The 15,949-nt window shown below is 34.0% G+C and overlaps 1 protein-coding gene across 4 annotated transcripts in view; it reads right to left on the reverse strand.

Annotated features, from left to right (window-relative positions):
* Positions 1-15,949, reverse strand: part of LOC150095888 (protein pangolin, isoforms A/H/I/S-like) — a 441,413-nt gene that overhangs the window by 408,579 nt on the left and 16,885 nt on the right. For all 4 annotated transcript variants that reach the window (XR_016549928.1, XM_090409125.1, XM_090409123.1 and 1 more), the window contains exon 3: positions 511-605. Coding sequence is in view for 3 of the 4 variants with exons in the window: in XM_090409125.1 (XP_090265251.1) it covers positions 511-605 (95 nt within the window). In the remaining variant the exon portion in view is untranslated. The remainder of the gene's footprint in view (positions 1-510; positions 606-15,949) is intronic.

Below are 15,949 nucleotides of genomic sequence, written 5' to 3' on the forward strand. Positions count from 1 at the left end.
CTTGGAAACTCGGAATTTTCATCTCGCAAAACAGGACAGTCAGTCAGAACAACACACGCAATTAGCAGACATAATTAGCTGGCCTCGAAGCCCGAGTTGGTTTGAGGCCAGCGTATTATGTCCGATAACTATGGTTTGTTCGACTTACGGAAGTAAATGAAAATAACCAAACGAAAACGAAGGCAGTAATGAAAAAAAAAAAGTACAAAACAGAAGCTACTTGCAAGTTTAACAATTTCTCATGCTTAACATTATGTTAAATATTTCTACAATATATTTTTAATAGGAAAATACAATATGTATTTTCCTATTTTTTTTTCATCAAAAAAGTTGCTGTCTTCAACACTGACCTACAGTACAACAGATTTGAAGTTATTTTCATTCTCATTATGAAAATCACATACTTAGAAGAAAATTATACCTTTTGTATGATGGAACATCTATACCATCGTCAATTTTTAACTTCTTTACGAAAGAACTTGAAGAGAAAGAGAAAACTGAAATTCTTACCATTGTGACAGGTCCAAGGGCACCATTCGGATGAGGATAAGGAGACACTACGTATCCCATGGTTGCGGCGTGACAGAGAGGATCAAATAGCTTTCCTAATAGAAACATGAAAAAACAAAATAAGATAAAATTTAATTATCTGTTGTCAACATTTTTAAGCATTATGCTAGATAATATTGAAACTGACCCATATGTGTAAGATTTGTTGAAATACTGAATAAAGCAACGTTATATATATATATATATATATATATATACCACATTAATCTTCATATTGCACATGCATAATGATTCCTCAATATCCAGTGTTCAAGCAGGGTATAACTGAGTGTGCTAAGGACTGCTGTCTGTGACAAGTAGTAGAGGGTGTACGAGTGTCGAAACAGTTAAAAATTAAGATGTGGTTACTCGGTAGAAGTTGAAAAAAACCAAGGTTTAGTAAGCTCTAAAATTTTGTTCCCTTAAGAAGCATAAACCGCAAATATTGTGAACTATCACTGAAGAAGCGAATTCTAACCATTGAAGGCCAGACCTCATTACGTTGCGAACACACAAAAGCTGCATTGAACGTGTAATTAGTTACTCTTCCACCCATATGAAACAAAATGATTGCATTTCAGGAAGCGAGAATCCATACCTCATATGTTCACGTACGCACATAGTGAACATATGAGGGATATGTCACAAGTCGCGCTAGTTTCAAAAAACCCGTGTTCTGTGTGCTTGGCTATCACAAGAACAGATTTTCTTTGACATGTCTTTCCTAAAATTTATGAAATCTACTTTTTTCAGGTAAAATGCCAACACTAATATTTCGTGTGAACATTTCAAAAAACTTTGTGTTCTTGCAAATCACGGCTAGTGACCCTAAAGGAAATGCCATACATTTTACAATGGTGAAACCTATCCTCCTTACGTCCAATACTTTTAAATCAACGCTTGGAAGGCATTCAATTGATAAATTGCTCCACCTAAGAAGAACTGAAATGTGTCGACAGATATTTGGAAAGATCCCAAATCACCCAAATTCATCTAGCTAGAGCAGCTCTATTTACGATATAAGATAAAACGGAAACTGTTTTTTTTTTTAATTTATTTTTTTAAATACATACTAGTTGGGTAGTGAAGTGATGCGATGACTAGTCCTGAAGGCATACTGATCAACTAGTCATTTTGCTTCAGCAGTTTCGTCTACTACTTTTTTTTTTTCACTGTCAATTTTAGTAAAATTAAATATTTATTAGAATTATTCATTTATTTTTTTACACATTTATATATTGCACGATAGATCATCAACTAGTAGCATAGTTTTAAGTAAGAAACTATTACAATAAAATAGATTCAAAACGCATCCTTTGGGGCTGAATGGGATGGAGAAAAATAGTGTCCCATTCTGTCCCATTGGCGATGTTAATCTACCTCAATTAAATTAAAACTTCATCTTCATATGAAATATGTGGTTTATTATTGGATACCCAAATTTCCACCTATCTGAAAATGTAGAATTCCTACAACGTAGGCTTTTTTTTATATATCACATCTTATTGTGCTGCATCAGTTGGTGTTATTTTGAATGTTAAATTGGATTTTGAATACAACATAACTGTTTATGAATGTGCCGAGAAACCCAGACATGAAATCTCCTGTCGCAGCTGGTGTGGAATTAGGTTAATTTTCCTTATGCTTAATTGACAAACAGCAGCAAAACTCGTACGCCATCTTAAACAATGCACGGAAACACACTACACTTGAAGTTGATCCTTTTAATAAAAATTTTAACGATTTAACTTTACCTGATCCAAACGTAAGGGCGAATGAAGAAAAAGTGAAGAACGCGCAAGTGAAGCAAGCCGAATGGAAATCAATTCTCAACATCTCAGAAATGCTGAACGTTTAAGATTCTGTTATTAAATTAAACTTTTGAGGATGATCGAAACCGGGATTGTAGATCACTTGTTTGTTTCTACGCTAATGAACTCAATGCGAGATGAAATTTAGAAAAAAAAAAAAAAAAAAAAAGACAAAGAAACCAAATTTTACTGGAAAGGTGAGAGAAACAAGAGATTTTGCAGAAATAAAATTGGCATAATGTGGTATTAAATAGATCCAAATTATGTGAGAGTCTAATGTATCGTGAAATTGAATACAATGTCTAATTTTTTTTTTTTTTTTTTTTGATAACTGTGTAAGTGGCGAATAAAAAGTTGACGTGCAGACTTTTTCCGAATATCCTAAAAATTATCCCGCTGCTTTTTTCTTCTTTCACATTATAGCATGAAAGTAAGGAAAATGGACCGACAGTCATTGTCAGAAGATGAGCAGGGACAGTTTCTGGAATATTGGAAGTCGCACAAACATCCATAGAGAAGGCAAGTTTTAAAGAACAGGCTCAGACAGTTAAAGGTCAACAATTTTTTTTTTAATTTATAAAATTTGGTGTTAAAAGTTTAAAAATTGATTCAAAGCTAAGGAATTTTAGGGTCTTGATTTCAAAACGTCTCGAGTTATTCAAAGATTATGATTACTGCTGACTTCTGTTGCAAGAGGTCGAACGAAGATTAACGTATTCAGAGATGCGCTCATTAATACAAAACAAAAAGTCGTTCCCACTGTCAAAATACGCTGTGTGCTGCCGATGACAACATTGTCCGCATTATTCTCCTTTCTTACGACAATGAATGAAATAACAGATTCTCGACGAAGAAAAAAAACAACAGAGAGCTATCAAAGGTGATCGATGTAAACAAACATATTTATTGGTTCACGTGCATTATCGGCGAGTTTCTAGGCCGAAATGGATTCACCAGTGCTCCTCCTTGATGAGCATGCAATGCGCAAAAAAGTTTCAGATGATTTATCCAGTTAGGAAAAATGGTGTTATGCTGTACTTATCCAACCCCTCCTTACTGTACTAACTGCCTCTCCAGGTGAAGCTTTTATCACAGCGATGAGATAAAAAAAACAGCTTTCTCCTAACCCTCTGGGGAAAGTCATGCAGTATCGAATTTGAAAGCTTTTTGGACCGGCAATTCGACAGCTGCAATATCTACCGTAGTCAATGATAAAATCTTCGGAAAAGCTGGGATTTAGCTTGGATGAGTAAAATATATTTTAAAACATAATGACTGCACAAACCACTAATTTGGGAGTCGAAAAACTGATGAGTCATTTGTAATGCAGAAACAACTTGGATGCTACTCCAAAGGTGCAATCCAGCCTGTTTTCACAGCCCTAACTCGACGACCAGCCGAGAAGGAATATCAATGGAATGAAATAAAAATCATTTTGTTCTCATTTCGTTCAAATAATATAATTTTGATGAAAAACGTTGCCTAAAACAAAAGAGAGCAACCCATTAAAATGTGAAACAAACCTAAAAAAAAATATATATATATATATATATATATATATATATATTTTGATGTCATACAAATTATCTTCCAGCATCGAAACAGAATAATCAGCCGGAAAAAAAAGATACCAGTAAATTCTAAAACCATGAACTAAAATGACACAAAATGTTTATGAACACAATAAAAAGATCCTCAGTTCGTACATCTCTTGCAGTTTGAATATTCCGAATCTTCAGAAGAATAGATTTGTAAAGTGTTCATGGCAACTGTAAGAGTGCGAAAGCAATAAAGAACGTTTGTATTACTTAAACAGGACTTGATACAAAGTAATGAATCCATTTATAGGGTCTATTTTTTAACCAGTAGTAAGTAGTTATTTTTATTTATTTTTTTCTCGAAATAATTTTGATTTTTATATATTACAATACTGCATAATTAATATCACTAAACATGGGAGGATACTAAGATTCAGATCTCTTTCTCACTTACTAACTCCCCCCCGCCTCTCTCTCTCTCTCTCTCTCTCTCACACACACACACACACACAATAATTACGACATGATAGAAAGGAACTCATTAGAACAACACAAATACATAAACCAAGAGGACAAAGCAAACAGAATTCGACCATCCGTCGAAAATGTACTCGTTAGCGATTCCAGCACGCCTCCATTCGAATATATCATAAGCAACTATGAGAAGGCCGTCCCTGTATGTGAACGTGAAGTAGAAGTGAAAAGAAGGACAATTATTCATTAATTAAAGCAAGATGAATTGTAGCAGGCCACGAAAGGAGACTCTAATTAAGGCCTAGACAGTCGGTGGTTAATCTTAGCAGTGAATGAGAAAATTAATTACATCCTCAACTGCTAACTTCCCTCCTTCTCTTGCATCGTCGCCACAAATTAGTTCAGCTTCTCTTCAACACGTCTGGCCATACTCCAATCACAACACTTTATAAATCTAAAAATATTCAGAATTTTTCCCCTTCCCCAATATCACTTAGCTTGCCTTCTACACTTTTTTTCCTTGACTTTTCAAAGTATGAGATTGAACTGCATAAGTTTGTTTGAAATTCCTTTTACTGTATGTGGCTCAAACAAATAAATCGTTGTAAATGAAAAAAGAAATCCTGATTACTTTTCTTTTTATTTTTTCTTTTACAAAAATTCAGTTTTAGTGATAAGCTAGAATGCAGATGAGTGGGCTACACACTAAACTATCAATCAATCAAAATAATGTATATAGCATTATGATATATATTTATACCACATTTATAGAGTTTAACATATTTAAAGAGTAAACTATCACGTCGATCCATATCATCAAGAGAAATCATAGAGGAAGAAAAATATCCAATACTGTATACATATTAAAAATGTTGTTGTCTTGGTTGGTCAAGAGGATAGCGTACCCACTCTCCACTCATAGAGTGTGGGTTCGAATCCTACTGTTGAGTGGATGTTTAAAGTATCTTTAGGTGGTAGATGATTATCGTCGCCTGGTGTGAAACAACCATCCTGTTTAATGGAGGCCTGAGGCAACCTGAAAAGTAATGTTTGGTAGAGCATGTGTTCTGATTATCTACGACAAATTTACGACCTTTCGTAAGTGGGCTTATAAAAATACACAAAACAGCGCACTTGTTAGCACGCGATGCTTATATTTATAGGTAATAATCGATGGAATGATGTTCATAAAATGATGATTCTTTTTAGGTGAATTCCACTCACGTAAAATTGTTGCACATTTAAGCGCTATGCGTAGGTTAAAGGTTAGAGAACCTTGATCTGGAAACACACACACATGGCGCTTTTTCAAGTCGCTTATGGCTTCCAATACGCTCGAGACAATTTCTATCACACATCCGGTGATAAAAATCATCGCTATCTAAACTTCCACGAAGACTTTCACAGACATCCACGCCGCAGCGGGATAAGTCAAAAAATAAGTAATATTGAAAATGTTCAAGATGTTTCAAAGAACCCTTATTTTTTGTAATAGGGTTGCAAAGGCGGTTGTAGGAAATACCGTAATTACGCGGTTTGTAACTTGGAAATAACTTCTGGCCATGAGATTCATCTATCTTCGTAGGACGTGTTTTCAATATTGCGGCCTGGTTGGTCTAATGGGTATCGTCCCATAATCCAACCAACAGGTTGCGGTTCGAATCTCACTGCAAGCACGGATGTGTTAGTAGACCATTTTTATCGAACAGCATGAGATTATCGCCCTGTGTCCTAAAGAGAGGGTTCCGAATTATTTAACCTTAAGCCTGTCCATACAGAGGCGTAGCTAGGGAGGTACGGAGGGGGCAGTCCGTCCCGGGAGGCACTTTGAACCTTTTTGAACTTTTGCAGTTAATTCTAAAATACAGTCTCGAGAACTCATTTCCAAATATTGTGATACTACTGTGAATTTTCCTCACAATTGCTGTAACTGTTGCTAGTGGTGAGACGAGTTTTTCTAAATAAAACTGATTAAGAATTACCTACATTACTGTGAAATAGACTTCTCCAATGTCATCGACGATTTTGCTAACAGAAAAGCAAGAAAAATAACATTTTAGAATGTTGAAATCGAAGTTTTACTTCAAAAATAAATATAATATTTTAATTTATTTCCTTATACGTTTTGACTTTTTGTAGTATTTTTGGTGTGTATTGAGGGGGCGGCAAACTCAGGGACCGCCCCGGGAGTCAAAAACTTTAGATCCAACACTGTATCCATAGCACTAAAATATGTTCTATACATAAAAAATAGTTGTATAGTAATAGTCTCAATTATAGCCTAGATAACTTTAAAAAGCGTTTTACAAATTAAATATTTATATATTATTCAAAGGTCCACGTGCAAACACCGAAAATCTCCAGATGCATTTGTTTGAATGGTATAAATAAATAAATAAATAAATAACAAAAACTGGGAGCAACTGTTAGCGTGCACTGCACTATATCATCACCACAGCTGCACCTTTTTTAAATGTGACTTGCATCTACAAACGATTGTAAATCTATAGCATATTAGCATCGTAAAAAGGTTAAGGTTTATTTTTATTTATTTTTTACATAATCCGGAAATACTCCTCTAGAGACCCTGCATAAAACATTATCAAACCTAATATGTCTAATTACAGCTAAGCACGCAAAGCATGGACTCAGTATCTTAAAAAGGCAGAAGAAATGTTCTGGGTTGAATTCCAAAAATCTTAATTATACTACTGCCAATCGACTCTGCTTTTTAATAATGAGTATAACAATTCTACCATTCCCCAAACCTGCAAACCTAACTTATCTCTCTATTGCATTAAAAAAAATGCTCTATTCGATAGAGATGGAAGTCGAAGTGGCTCTCTTCACACAAATAAGATATTGACTTTTCACATCACTATTCCTGCACTTTTGCAACTGATTTTAGAATTCTAAATCGTAGAAGTAGAAACCTAGAAACACTATTAGTTCACTATTATGCAGTTATGAATGTAGAATCAAGCATCAATTTATTTGCTCATACGTTTAGAAGAACGTTTGTCAATAACTCAGTACCAATCTTAGGAACAGCTTTAAGATCCCTCAAACCGGTTGTTCTTAACGCCTCGGACGAACCATTTCTAATGTGGCAATAAGTGTCACTCTTGTCATTTGTGCTTATAATAAACCATACCCCACCTTTAGACACGTGTTACATTTGGCAAGTCAACTCCCCCAACATTTTCCCCCTGAGGTGAGAGATCTAGAGAGCACGTGGACAACGAATCATTTTTATTTTCATGGCCTTCCGTCCTAAGCAAACAGCGGTATCAACAGTAGGCCTATGGAAGATATAACAGCAGTGATGTTACTGACATAAAAATGGCTCTGAGAGACTGCGTCTATTTATATTTACAGAGAGACTAGACAGACTACGATGAAGTGTGACAGTTAATCTCTGTGACTAACAGTCGTGGCTGAACCCGATAACCTTGAGAGACGAAGAGGATATTTAAGGATTAGAATGAAAGAACGAGGAAAAAAAAACCTTCATAGGTGTGTGTGTGTGTGTGTGTGTGTGTGTGTGTGTGTGTGTGTGTGTGTGTGTGTGTGTGTGTGTAAAAGAGAAACAGAGAATGCTTATTTCTTCAAGAATCGAAGTGTAATACAAGGTAAGAATGCTACTTACAAACGATACTGTAGGTATCAACCCCTATGAAGTCAGTTTTGGAAGGAAGGGTCATAATAAAACGAAACCTTGGGAGGTTTCGTTTCATTATGACGATGATGATGACATCTTACTAAGCAATAAATATAAAGGGTGAAGAATGGAAGAAAATAAACATATACACAAACAAAAATTCATACGCTGAATTTTGGTTCTGGAGAAGGAAGACAGTGGAGGTTCCATATTCCTATGTATTTTGTTACTACTAATTCTTTTGGAAAAATTAATATTGAGTAATTTTAATTACATTGGTGCAATGATAAATCATTTCACTGTTCTAATAGTCATTACAATGATTTATTTCATTTTTCAAATATTAGATATATTAAAGATGTTTAAAAAACAACTTTAAGAAATAATAAAATATGATTTGTTAAAAAATAAATAAAATTTTTAACTAGAGATTTTTGTATTAAAAAGAGGTTCTTACTTATTTTAATTAATATTTTTTCTATAACTGAGTACTCATCGAATACGCGTAAAGCGACAGTTAAAATCCTTTTTCCTTTTTTTTTTTTTTTTTTTTTGGTACAGAAATTTCAAAACTTTGTTATAAGTTAACCAAATGATGAATTCAAAGGAGTTGTAAAGTTTTGATATCGCGATGTCTCTGTGATCCCTCTCACTCCCCTTGTTTATCGCTAAGCTAATCCGACTATTCTTTCCACGAAAAATAAATAAAGACAAACCACCCTAGGAACATGCCAATATTAATACCAAGTACAAACAGTAAAAAGTAAAAGCTTTCTTTCAGAGGGTTTCATTTATAATTGTTTTACATATTATTAATTTACTTCGCTTTCATTGCATTCTTCTACATTCGAATTTTTTATTAGTTTGCTGTTTTCGTCGAAACACATGTAAGATGGAAGAGTGCATTACGAACATCTAAAAAACTCAAAATGCTTGTTATATATACTTATAGATCAGTGTTTCCCAACGTTTTTTGGATCATGCCCCACCTCAACGCCTCAAAGATTTTGATGCCATTCCCTTAGCATAAGAGTCAGACAAGTTCTGAAAAAGTATAATATAAATATGTACTTTAAATGAAAAAGGAACATCGGTAAAACTGTTTTTAATTTGACTTTCTTCAATGAATATAAATTTTATATTGCACTTTGTATATTATAAAACATAAATCGAACTGAACTCGGGAAAATAAAATCCAAGTTAATGCGATTCTTGAGCTTGATGTCTGCTGCAAAGAGTTTTTATTTGTGGTACTAATTTAGTCATTTTCAATTTCAAATCCCCGTGGTTTGTGATATCCAGATGATTTTTTTTTTTTCAGTAGCAAATAATTTACAGCACTAACGCCACATTCAACTAAATATGACGACAGGAAGGGAAACAGTATTTTTTTTTTGCAAAACTAGTTCAATTTCGGTATTTCGTTTCTGTCTCGTCAGAAAGCCATGCCATTGTTCCTTTTATGTTGAATAAAGTTCTAATAGACTCATCATTTTGCTTTTCTGAGAGTTCTTGATACTGTATTTATGTTGACTGCTGTACTAGTGATGTCAGCTTTTTTTCTAGGAAAGTCAGGGTTGCAACATCGACAATTTATCGCCGACAATGATGAGTTTTTTGAGTATATCGGTGATGAGGTGACGAATGCAACGTCATTTTCTAATTGCCCCCCAAAATATTCTAATTGCCTCCCAAAATATTCTAATTGCCCCATGTTGGGAAACACTGGTATAGATAAATATATATGTTTTAGCTTCATGTTTAAAGAACACTTCCAAAGTAGCCTCCGACAATCACGGTATAATGGAAAATCCCCCCCCCCCTCCTGGATTATGCTGAAACATCTAAGTAAATAAAAAAGAGTGCGTTATGTCTATTAATTAAGTATATTATCGTTCTACCGTATCTATTTTTTAAGAAAAAAAAACTATGCCACGTCCAATGAAATCGGCTAACACTCCTGATACAAAAGGGTGTTCGACATGTTTGTCACGTCCCAAACGGGATCAGAAAATAAATCTTTCCAACCAAAAACGCACGAACCGTTATTCTGACTCCGCTACGACGCGCTCTTAACATTTATTCCGTAGGTGGAATACCTACAAAAAAGATTCTTTTTTCTGCAAAGTTTCCGTACGCTAAGGTGGCATTAAAAAAATTATAAAATCCATCAGCCAAAATTCAAAAGAAGTAACATATTATTGATGATGTAATAATCTCAGCCATGTTAAAGTTCGCAGTGACTGACATTGAATCAGCTTTACATCGGTTAATTGATTGCTCAAGTGTCAATATAGAGAACTGTCTTACCTCGCTGATGACACGCCAGTGCAAATGAACAAATGAAGTCTGTATAGTTTGTATGGGGGAAAAAATAATAAATTAAAAAATAAATAAATAAAATATTCGTCTTCACAGATTTGATTTGTGAACCCAGTACAAAGAAGAGAATTATAATGTAATGGTTGGTTTACCATTTACACACCGTATATATGCTGTTTACTAATATATAAAGAATGAACAGATTTAAACGGCAATTTATAACCGATCTACAGCGAAATGCCGCTCGAAAATCCGAAGAAACTGCACACTACATGACATGCCTTAAACAGAGAGATAACGTGAAAATAATTTTTTCTTTTTTTTTTTTCTTTATATTCTACGTAAATTTTAATATCAACTCGATGCTACCGACAAATATGTCAAGAATCAATTAAGAGCCATGATGATCTTGTATTACTATTACTTTATGGCATCACTGATTCTCGACAGCTCGGAGTCCAAATTACATAGTTTTAATACCTGACTTGCATCAAAACGTATTAATAACAGAACAAACAGAACAAGGGGGGGGGGTAAGGCATTTACAGGGTGATATGGTCAGATGAATCGAATTGCAATGCTTGAAATTAGTACGTGTTCTAAACGATGTGCAACCAAACGTGCGTCACCTGGCCAAAATCAAGTTACAAAAACAGCGTGCTCACATGCTCAATGTGTGTGTAGACGAAATAAATTACGACATCGTCCACACAGACCTTATTCTTCAACATCTCATGAAATAATAATAATAATTTGCACAGCCACAGATTAAATTCATTTCTTAATTATAAAAGCTTTTAGTGAATAGCACATGTATTTGCCTAACTATCAGTATGGAAATTGTCAATTAGAATTCATAAATATCTTTCTTCGAAAATAAGGTGTAACGTCATGATCCGTTCTCTTTCTTTCTCGCTCTTCATATATTTAAATCAGATCCAACTTGGTGTCCTTCCCTTTTATTTATTCGAAGGCTCTATTGAACACTCGAATAAATCAGTACTGAAAGCAAATTTTCTAGCGAGCTTCTTCTAGTGAGCTACTTTATTTTAAATTCTCACTGAAATGCTAATTACGGATTTTGTAGTCAAAACATAATTCTCTCGTCATATATACAACTAAAGGTCCGAGTCTATGCCAGTACAAATGATTTCAGGTCCAAGTTCCAACCATTTTACAGACCAATCGCAATGTTCAAGTTCTTAACATGAGTGTAGTGGAACCTGCACAGGTCAGCTGCCATCGATATACCTATTCATTGAAAAAAAACGAAGTTCCAACCCCGTCTATTATATTATGGACTGAACTGAACTGCAGGTGAATCAGCCAGTCATATTAATTTTGAATTAAACAACCAAGTTCGTGAGGTGGGTTGTATTATTATATCTGTAAATTGCGTGTCTTCTTCTGGGCGGTATGTCTATTTTGCAGGATTAGAAATAAAATAAAATAAAAACTATCACAAACTATTCGCGTTCTGGCTAGGATTCGAATCTGCATCTTGTATTTTTTATCGGGTGGGTTTTTCCTCCATAAAAATCTTTTTTTTTTTTTTTTCATCTCTCAGACAGCTAAACCTGCAAAAATGACTGAATTGGATTGTTTCTAATTACGTTCGGAGCAGCTAAGGACATGAGGGGGTGAGAATTAGAACATTCTCATCCCCTGTCAAATGCAATTTTTTTTTTCCAGATTATCAAAGCAGTCTTGCTGAAATAATTAATTCCAAGAAAATGTAAGATATTTTCCACATAATAACTGAGAGCAATTTTATTCATATACCTTCCAAGATAAGCGCTGTTTTTATTATTTTTTTAACTGTTAGAAGTAGATTGGAGTTAAGCAGATGAAGCTTTATCGCCTGACACTTTCAGCCCGAATTTCAAAAAACAATGAGAATAGGATGATTACTTTCCTAGGATGTAAAGTATCTGATTTGGAAAAGAAAAAAAAAAAACATTAAATAAGTTTTAAGAATAATATCAGAAATAATATAATTATTAGCTTATCGAGTGCCTCATCAGAACCCACAACATTAAGATGTTGTCGGTCCTTCTTTTCATAAAAAGAAGTGGTTTTGCTAATTCTGCTACCAAGGCCATCGCAGGTAGCTTAGTGGTGATTTCATTCATAATACATGCATTTCACTTTCTTGAAATCCAGCCTGAGGATGCTAAAAGCTTTAATCTTATAGGAGCTCCACTCCTCTGTAGTAATTCCTAACTTCCGACATCCCTTCTTTCCAACCCAATAAAACTTACCACAGTAAACTAGAAATTTTGACTCCCAAGGATAATTTTGTTAATACTTATAAGGAGGAGGAAGCTTTTAAACCTTTATCTATTGTACTTAATACGTAAAACAAATGATCAGGCAAGTTGTTCTAAATTATCATATCCTGATAAAATAGAATATCTCTTTATTACTCTTCTATTCCCCCACCCCGTACTCGAAAACATCACGCTTTTTGAAAGGAGTATCTTTCATATACCTAACCCTCAATTTATCCAGCAGCGACTCTACACTTTTCCTTTCTTTATAAAGTACTGTAGTGAATGCCTGGAAACAAGTGGGTGTGCTCGTCAACACAAGCAATAAATTATATCACACGTCAGCTCATTGACCATGACAGCCAGACAATGAAGAAAGAAGCAAATCAGATTTTGACTACTTCCCTCCTCCTTTACACATGCTATGTCTCTCTAATTTTAGTACTTTCTTGAAAAGAATCCTTCCCCCTCCCCACCAAGTTCTGATGCATCAAAAGATGTGACAATCTGTTATTACCGGTCAAGTATATTTCAGTCTTGAAATCAAAGGAATGAGGTCTTAAACATAAGCGTGACTATATTTATCTAATTGATGCAGTATGAAATTTACTCGTGCTTCCATAACATTAGTTTAATGAAGTAATTAGTTTTATGTATATTTAAGGCTTGGAAAATTTTGTGCTAACTCACCAATCATGCAAATATCTTACTAGTCAGGTATGTATCAGCCCGATTGAAGTACCACTGCTGCCTAATAATTAGTCAATTTATAAGCTTTGGATGATGCTAACGGCTAATTTTTATTCTGTGTAACTACTAGGCCACCATAAACTGTTGGTAATCTGTAACTCACAGCACATTTAGCTCCTTGGGTAGACTAAGAGTTAAATAATTCTCATACGAGATAGCAGGATTTTTACTTCCGGAAACCAAGTTTTGCATCTCACAAAACAGGCAATTCACAGACATAATTACTTATAACAGCCAACTTTCAAAATATTATAACTATATTATAACAAATATAGAATTTTTTTCGAACTACTTAAATCTTCAATAAGCAGGCTTACAATGGGCGACGAAAATCATCGCAAACATCTCTGTGTACTAGGGAGAGGGGGGGGGTTAGAACCTATAATTTGTTGGTTGGAGAGTAAGCAACTATCCGCTTGACCAACTAAGCCGGTATCATATAGAATCGTAATAATGTACTTCAATAAGAAATGCCAGTAATACATGCATCACATCACTCGCATCATAACAAACTACGAAAGATCGCGTAATTTCGCTTCCTCGTAAAAATAATTTGCATCTCCCATACAGCTACACCAGAGATGAGCACATCTCCGTTTCTCCATTGCGACACCTACTCTCGTACCAATATTTTACAGTCCATCTAAAGATCAGTTTGGAAATACGGGATCTATGTATGTGTGGAGGGTGAGGACGCACACTGCTACCTCATTTTTTTTTTTTTTTTCAAAGGAAATTATTCGTGAGGACCGAATGACTGGAAAAGGGAGTAATCTTCCCCTTACTAACGCTCATGTCTGGTCTACAGATAAATAATTATTCTCATCGCTTAGTTTCTTCAGCTGTAATTTTCAGATTTCCAGTGACACTGAATTAACTATTTCCGGCTGTTTTTTCCTCCAGTGAACCATTCTGAAATCATAGTTCTTAATCTCTTTCGTCTTGGTAGACATGATAATTTATGCAAAAAATACACCATGCTCATCCGTAAGAAAAAGTAATTCCTCTTATACTGATCTCATCGGAAAATCACTGTTGACAAGTCTGCGAAATAAAGCAATCAAGAAGCATCTAGTGTGCACCACGAAAATTATTCTAAAAATAATAACAACAATAAATTAAAACTGAGAGGAAGAAAAACGTAAGAATACCGGGATACCTTTGTTGGTATGGGGCTAAAAGAAAGGTGACAAATATTTCCTAGCTGTTAGCAAGAGAAAGTTAATGATGTTAACCAGTTTATCTTTTAGTCTACATCGTGATTTCTCCTAAAATTACATATTTCTATGGGATGACCAATACACAAGAACCGAGTCCAATAGGAACATGGACTAACCCAAAGGCTTACGTATTTGTTGCAAAGAAATTAGTATCATTATATAATCCAACAAGTCCACTGTAACTCAAAATAATCAGCACAACAAATTTATTTCCTTTCCAGTCACTATTTCTAATTGATTTTTATTTAATTTCATACACAATATAATCTCTTTAAAATAAATAAAGAAAGAAATAAAATGAAAGGTCACAGAACCAATCCTTAGTCTACTTGTATGGTGAGTTTAAATAAGTTTGGGGAATTAAAAATGTAAAGTTTTTTTTTCTCATTAAAAAAATAACAGTAGATTCTCTGGTGCCAAATTTAAATGCTGCTTTTCATATAAAAAATAAATTTAAAAAAAAATGAGTTACGATGTATTTGTCTTAATTGTCAGAAAGCTTACTACTCTGAATGAAAGTTGCTGCAAAGAACAGACGTAGAAGAGATAATCTAAGAGGCATGAATGCTAAACTGTCTCTCTTAAAGCTTTAGCATCCATTTTCTTAATGGTCGGATAAGATATACCTTCGTTTCGCTAACTAATTTAAGGTCATTAATCACAATAATATTCGTTGTTTCAGTCTTTACAGATAAATTTCTGTAAATGTGCTAAAAAAGATAACCTCGGGTGATACTTTAAAATCGTGCAATTTTAACATATAAATTTCTGAACTAAGAATTTTAATTTTTATATATAGTTTACTATACAGGAGAGAAAATAAAAATAAAAAATAAATGACAAAAAGTTCCTTAAAATAAAAACCAGACTTCATTAGATGAACTTCTACATCTAATGTAGAAGTTAATTAAATAAAAATTAAATAAAAGTTCATTAAATAAAAAATAAAAGAAATTATACGAGTAACAATGCTATTAGAAATTATCGAAAAGGATTCGATAATTACCTGAAGTTATTAACGCCAGTAAATCGACTGATTTCAGAGAAGTCAGTTCGAAAACAAGATTTAGAACTTCAAAAATAAGAAAATTTACTAACGTTTTTAATAGAATACACATTATTCAGGAGATTACCTTTTAACTTTACTGAAAAGTAATTGATAACGCGAACTACAATATAATATGAAAAAAAAAAAAAAACTAGATGACGGATTTCCAATTCACAGTATCTTATAAATGTTCCATCAGTTATTCACAACCCCTTTGGTCCATGTCTTCTACATGAACGCTTTCTTGCGTATACATTTCTTGATTGCTTTTCATTTTAACCATTTGAACACACAAAACTTCGTTAA

This window comes from Typopeltis vanoorti, chromosome 19 (genome assembly GCF_054136105.1).
Source record: "Typopeltis vanoorti isolate ZY-2024b chromosome 19, IOZ_Tvanoo_1.0, whole genome shotgun sequence".
NCBI classification, from domain to species: domain Eukaryota; kingdom Metazoa; phylum Arthropoda; class Arachnida; order Uropygi; family Thelyphonidae; genus Typopeltis; species Typopeltis vanoorti.